The sequence below is a fragment of the Aphelocoma coerulescens genome, chromosome 1 (assembly GCF_041296385.1).
Source record: "Aphelocoma coerulescens isolate FSJ_1873_10779 chromosome 1, UR_Acoe_1.0, whole genome shotgun sequence".
In the NCBI taxonomy this organism is placed as follows: domain Eukaryota; kingdom Metazoa; phylum Chordata; class Aves; order Passeriformes; family Corvidae; genus Aphelocoma; species Aphelocoma coerulescens.
In genome coordinates this window covers 99,558,116-99,565,061 of record NC_091013.1, presented here as the reverse complement: position 1 = coordinate 99,565,061, position 6,946 = coordinate 99,558,116, and the positions used below count along the sequence as shown (strand labels likewise).

The 6,946-nt window shown below is 51.3% G+C and overlaps 1 protein-coding gene across 1 annotated transcript; it reads left to right on the top strand.

Moving 5' to 3' along the window:
* Nucleotides 1-3,264: 3,264 nt before the first annotated feature.
* NHLH2 (nescient helix-loop-helix 2) lies at nucleotides 3,265-5,873 on the top strand. The gene is made up of 2 exons (XM_069031727.1): nucleotides 3,265-3,530; nucleotides 5,422-5,873. The coding sequence occupies exon 2, from the start codon at nucleotides 5,442-5,444 to the stop codon at nucleotides 5,871-5,873; it is 432 nt and encodes a 143-aa protein (XP_068887828.1). The 5' UTR covers nucleotides 3,265-3,530; nucleotides 5,422-5,441.
* Nucleotides 5,874-6,946: the final 1,073 nt, after the last annotated feature.

Sequence of the window (6,946 nt, the reverse complement as noted above, 5' to 3'; positions counted from 1 at the left end):
GCACTTTTGTCCCTCAATTTCTGATTGTTTCTGGTGACCTCCATGCCTGGGCCAGTTGGCCCCAAGTATGCTGAGCTCTCAGAACCAGCCTCTTGCTCCATAGTGATAGGTGACTGTAAGTGGTGAGTGGCAGGAGAGCTCTCTGCTGGGAGAATTTGGCCCTGCTTCTGGGCTTTGGGGCTTTGTTTGCTCAGAGATGCAGAAATGCTGGGCTTTGTCAGCTCCAGCATTTCTGACTGGCTTTTAAAGGCTAAAGATACAGAGACTACACCCTGTGTCTTGCAGCTGATGTGAGAAGATTTGCAGTATCCCAGCAGGGAGGTTTGGGTAAACACTGCAGGCCTGGCATGCCCAGGGCAAAGTGGGATCCTCTAGATTTAATACATCTGGTAGCAGAGCAGTGGGGTAATCGAATCCCAGGGGCAGTAACCAGTGCTTTATCAGGTGTCAGAAATGTCCATCATAACTGCAGAAATTGAGAAGCAACTGTTTGGTCTTCCCTGAAAATTAAAACTAAAAAGCAAGCCATATGATGACAGCATCTGTAGCAGAGAGCAGGGTGGCTTGCATGAATTAGCAGCTTCCTGGCTGTTATCTGTGGCAGCCTTAGCCAGCTACTTATTCCATCACCTGCAGCTTCTGTGGGCTGAGGCCTCAGACTTACACCTTGGGGAGCACTGCAAGCCAAAGCCCCCAGCATAGTCAAGTTAGAGCTGGAGGAGGTCTCCTCCACAGCTTTCTCATTGAAGTGTGGGATGGTGGTCATTTGATGGAATGGGATCTTGGGTCTTGGCATGTGGAGCACAGTGACCTTGAACTGCTCAGATCCTGATCTCCAAAGAGCACCTGTGAAGGTTACCAGTAAGGTGAGCTGAATGGGGATGTGCCACAGCCTCAGTGGCTTGCATCTGAATCTTTCTGGCATGTCCCACTGCAGACAAGGATAGCTTAGCCAAGCATCTCCAGAGGCCTGGCTGGGATCATGCTGGATATCCATGGAACCAGTGCCACTATGTGGGGTCAGAGCAAGTGACAGCCTCCTGCTGCCTTGGAGACTTCTTATGGGCAGGGGAAGGGAGATAAATCCCCAAACTTCCCTGCGAGAAGTGTTCACAAGAATCCACTTTTGGGCATTTCTTTCCCTGGTGGGCCAGGTGTCATGCAGGGGGATTATATTCTTTGCTAGAGTACCTCCCATTTAAAAAAAATAGGCAAAACCCAAAATTATTCAGGCATGCTACTCATTCCAGTTAAGGCCCTGTAAATCATATCAAGTGCAGAATCTCTCCCCATTCAAAGATCTTCCAGCCTGTTGCATGTGGGTCACCCTCAGGTGTCCCTGCAAGTGTCTTCCTGTCACGTTTCCCCCATGCTTCCTACTGATGGGACCCAGAATCACCCACTGAGCTGCTGGTGAGCAGAAGAATCAGTTCTGCTCTGTCTTACCCACCCCTCCCACTGTCCCTTTTTTGGGGCTCCAAAGGGAGCCTACCATTACAGGCTCCTGGCACAGAAAAGTCCCCATGGAAGAAAACGATTACACCCAGAAAAGTGGCTGTGGAACCCACTTGAAGAGATCTGCAGGGAGGGTAATGGGGATCAGGGCAGAGAAAGCACTGCCATCTGGCAGGGGCTGGAGCAAGGTGACAGCAAGAGGAGTCACTTTGGTCACAGGCATCCCCTGACTCAGGCACGAAGGAGCCTGGCTCAATCCAGTTTCTTGAGAGCAGAAAAGCCACAGACCCATGGCTGACTCCCTCGCCTCATTGTCTGTGCACTGGAGCAGGGAGGGCAGGAGGCAAAGGGAGAAGGGGAGGCTTTCTGTCCCCCTGGCTCTGACAGGTCCATGCCTGCTGTGCACTGGGATTGGGGGGGGGATGGGAGACAGGGCATGGGGACCACCAAAATAAATGAACTAAAAAACCAGTCTGATGATTCTCCACAAGCTTGGTATACATGATGCAAATTGATGTTTAAAGCTTATTTATTAGCTTACATGTGAAATGCCAGCGGTGTTTTTCTAGATCAGTGGGTATCCAATATTTGGGCGGGGGGAGACGACGGCAGTGGGAGTGAGCATGGCTAGAGACTGTATATCCAGAGGCTAGGGTTTATATCATGGGCTGCTCTCGACTGTTATAATTTGTGGCACAGATTCAGTGAGAATCTGATCTGCTGAAAATATTTGGGCTGTGAAAACTCCCACACTGTGACAGATGTCAAGTCCAATTAAGTGACTCGTGTCCAGGTTTCTGTCCAATAGGCTTTCCCATTAAATACCAATTTAAGAGGGAAAAAATGCCGCCCCCTTTTCTCCGAGCCTTTATCTCTTCCGACCATCTCTAGGCGAAACCCTTTGGTACCAGAAGTGGATCCACACGCATCTCTGCTCCGTCAGTCTGTCTCGCCCCTGCCACCTTCTGCACCCCTCCTTGGCTTCTTTGCCACTCCGGGAGGGGTGGGAGGAGGAACTGCACTTTCTTTTTGTGCATGTGAGCGTACCTTGTCCTACACCGCCGTTATCTCTCGCAGCTGCTCCGAATCCGCGCCGAGATTTTCGTTTATTTCGTTTTGTTTTTCTTTTTCAGCCTTCGCATATTTTTCTTTATTTTTCACTCGAAAGATGCAGGAGGAGTTAGGAAGCTCAGGGACGGATGGGGGTTTCGTTTATCCTTTTTTTTCTCCCCTCGCCAGTTCTTGAAGGACCAGAAGAAGAACTAAATCAAACATTCATTTTCCGACGGAGTCTCCCTCGCTCCTGCCCCTCTCCGCCGGACCGGTGAATTAACAAAACCTCACGTTACAACCCTCTCCCCCCACCCCAAAAAAAAAAAAAAAAAAAAAAAAAAAAGGATAGAGAAGAAAGGAGGGAGCGACGCATTGTTACCCCGACCCGCGGCGTGCCTGTGCGCCGGGCCGAGGCGGAACAAAGCCGGCAGCGCCGCGCCGGGCTCCGCGCCCCGGGCTCCGCGCCCCGGGCCCCGCGACCGGCCCGGCCCGGGAGCGGCGGGGCCGCCGCGGGGAAGGAGAGGCCGAGGGGGCGGGAGAGAGGGAATAATCCCGGACGGTGCCGGTGCTGTCGCCGCATCCCTTTTGTTATTTATCGCGGTCGGGGAAGAGGAGGAAGAAAAGCGGGGGAGAGGGCACTTTCCCCCTCTAAAACCGACCGGCCGAAGCCGCCGGTGCGCTGCAGCCGCTGCCCCGGACAAACGGGCGGAGGAGGACTTTGATGGGGAAACGCTTTTTCTCCCCTGATGCATCGTAAGTAACTTAAGTTGTTATTTATACTCCGCAAACAAACACTACAGTGTAACATCTCCCATCTCTGGAGCGCTGGAGGCCGCGGCGAGGGATGAGATCTGCCTTTCCCTATTCGAGCAGGACACTTTTTCGCTCGTAATTAATTTTATTTGATTTTGATTTTTTAATTTTTCCATGCTCTGCTCCCGGAGGGTCATTTGAACTGTAAAGGAATCGCCGAGGGGGCGAGGGGACCTGGAGAGAGAGGCTGTCCAAACGACTCCACCGAGGTAAGCAGCCTTAACAATATCTTTCCCTTTTGCAGGTAGCACGGGGCATGGGTTTACCGTAAAAATAATAATAATAAAAAGAAATAGGGAAGGAAAGAAAGCCTCTTTCTTGATCAGCTCGCCAAACCCCACCATACAGATAAATCTAAATCAAAGCGAGAGATTCAACACACACCGTAGAGAAACCTCTAAGCAACTTTCTTCAGGAACCACCGCTTTAATTGCCCGTTTTCGTACAACCACCCTGCAAATCCTGCCTCTCTAGCGTGCTTTCGCATAAACCCCCTCGCTTGGATGCCAGTTAAAAGGTGATTTTAAACCTTTCCTCTTTATCTTTTTGCCCCACGAGATCGCTGATACCTGACTTGCGCGCTAATGGGTTTTTTCCCTACTCCTGCCTTATGGGCCTGATTAACGCTCCTTATTAAAAATCGAAGAGGAAGCGTTTGCGACGGCCCCGGCAAGAGACAGCCCTTTCCCAGGGAAGGAAGCCCTCTTCTCTCCCCCTCCCCAGTCCTGGCTCCCTGCGCACCCCGGGGAGCGCAGAGCCTCGGCCCCCGGCCGAGCCCCCTGCCCTGCCACGCGTGCCCCGCGTCTCGCCCCGTGGGGGGAGGCTTGGCTCTAGCCCTGCCTGGGAAGAATTCCTCCTGCCCGTCTTGTTGTTATTATTATTGTTAACAATAATAATAATAGCTTATTTTTCCCAACCGGGTATGAGGCCCTACTGGGACTTTCCCTGGAAAGTTTATGTGGAAATACTTTGCAATCTTAATTCGGGGGAAGAGAGGATGCGATGTTCCCTCCTCCGTCAGGCTCGCTCCCCACCTCGCTCGACACCCCAGCTGCACACACACACACACATTTGTGTCCAAGGTTATTCACTAGTTGCCTGATGTATTGTTTTATTACATGCCGGCGTGTCCACGGACGCGCTCGGATTTGTATTGCTGTCTACATGACAGATGGTGCTCTGTGAGGCCGCAAGAAGATACGATTCAATTTTCTTTTGAAAGGCACGTCCGTATTTATTTATTTATTTATTTAGCCTCCCCCTCTTTTCGCGCAGGGAGGGGAGAGGAGGGAAAATTTAAAGGGATGGAAAAGTTTGGCCGCTGCTTTGGGGTTTTGTTTCTTTTTGAATCCCACGCTTAGGAAACGGAAACTCTCCAAACATTCCCATCTGATCGCTGGCAAATGGCTATCTGCACAATTAGCAGCAGGAAAGGAAAGAAAGAAAAGGAAAAAAAGAAGGAGCACAGAGAAAAGAGCGGAGGGGAGAGCCTAGCAGATACATAGGATCCCGTAGGGATTGGAGAAATAAATCTCCCCATTGGCCTTGTTATGTTTGTGGAGCCTTGAGCTCTGTATTTAAAAGCATCATGTCTGTAGCCTGGATCCCACAGAGCGTTGCCGAAAAAGAAACGGTTAAGCAGAAACCGGCAGGCCAGAAAGGAAAATATTAAAACTGGGGGGTGATGGGGGTGGTGGGGAACCACCCTAATATTGAGACACTGGATATTGGCTTGTTTGGAAAAAAAAAAAAAATTCTTCAATTGCTCTCTGGGCCTGTTTCAACACCCAGGCAAGCGCGGGGAAGAAGGGCAGGAAGTATACCCCGCTGAAGCTACCGTCAAACGCTAGAGAGGGGATGGTTAAATGACGGGGTATCGTTTATCCCCGATATTGCTCTCATTAGTACTCCCTGAAGGAGTCGCGACTCGTCCACCCGGCTCTCTCCCTCCTCCCCGCTCGGGCGGTACCGGCGCCGGGGGCAGGGCGCGGGGACCGGCATGTCCCTCGTGTCCCTGCCCGTGTCCCTGCTCCCCGCCTTGCCCCTGTCTCCCGCGGCCGGGGCCCTGACCCGCTCTCTCTGCTTCTCTGTCTCGGGAAGGCTCCTCCGCCCCCTCCAAGATGATGCTTAGCCCGGACCAAGCTGCCGACTCCGACCACCCCTCCTCGGCGCCCTCCGACCCGGAGTCCCTGGGCGGCGCGGACGCCCAGGCGCTCAGCTGCTGCGTCTCAGACCCGGAGCCCGCCGAGGGCGGCGGCGGCGAGGGCCGGGGCGGCGGCGGCGGCGGGGAGAGCCGCGGCGGGGGCCGGCCGGGGCTGCACCCGCCGCCTCTGAGCCGGGAGGAGAAGCGCCGGCGGCGCCGCGCCACGGCCAAGTACCGCTCGGCCCACGCCACGCGTGAGCGGATCCGCGTGGAGGCCTTCAACCTGGCCTTCGCCGAGCTGCGCAAGCTGCTGCCCACCCTGCCCCCCGACAAGAAGCTCTCCAAGATCGAGATCCTGCGCCTCGCCATCTGCTACATCTCCTATCTCAACCACGTGCTGGACGTGTAGCGCCCGACGGACGCCCGGAGCCCCGGGACCCCCAGTCCGGCCGCGGCGGGCAGCGCCTTCCCAGGGGCGGGCGGGGGGGCGGGGGGTCCCCGCTGCTTGCGCTCTCCCCCCGGAGGGCCCCCGCCCGGTCGAGAGCCCGCTTTTCGAAGAGAACTGTAAAACCGGATTGTCTCTTCAGGCTGTCAAGTGCCCCTTTATATATATCCAAAAACATCTACTTGTGACCTTAAACGTGTGACCCATGGGTGCAGTTAAAAATAACTATTTTTTATTTATGGTAGAAGGAGTTGACAATTTATTTTTTTCAAGATTTATTTATTTTTCAGAGTGGTGGCAATTTTACTTTGGATACTTCGTGCCAATTGGTTTCTATAGTCGGGTGTTTACACTTTCTCCTGTGGAATATTCTGTTTGACTTTATGAGTGTTTGTTGGGATCAATACAGTGTTCATTTTCTTTTCTTTTTAATTTATTTTTTCCCTCCAATTATATTGCACTTGTGTACCACAAACCTCCCCTCCCTCCTTGTTTATAAGTATATTTTATATATATCAAGGCATTTGTTCTTGACCTTTTTTCTTTCTTTCCTTGTGTGGGATCAACAACCACTAGCACTTAACTAGGAGAGTTTTTTTTTTAAACTTGTTGTTCTTCTGATCAATAGTTACGTCTGAAAAGTACTTTGCAAATCGTTTATAAGGGAAGTAGTTTCTTTGTGGGTGTATATGTGCGTGTGCGTATACATGCATGTGTGTGGGAGTGAGCGTGGGTGTGTATGTGTGTGGTATATTTTTAGGAAAGGACATTTTTTCCTAAAAAAAAAAAGAAAAAAAAAAAGAAAGAAAAGTAAATCCAGGACTGCTTTCCTTTGTGACAACCAAAAAAATTCTATAACCTGAAAATGTTTCATGTTCTTTGCTGTGAATCTCTTAAAACAAGAAGCGCATTTTAGAGACAAAAGAGAAAAAGAAAAAAAACACATCTGCTATCCAAAGATTTTAGTCTTTTTCAGGGTTTTTTTGTGTGTCTATGTTGCTTTATATAATGCAATATTTTGTAGTGAAAATAGATAA

Bases quoted from the DNA above. Each gene is read 5' to 3' on its own strand.
- NHLH2 (XM_069031727.1), top strand. From the start codon at position 5,442: ATGATGCTTAGCCCGGACCAAGCTGCCGACTCCGACCACCCCTCCTCG.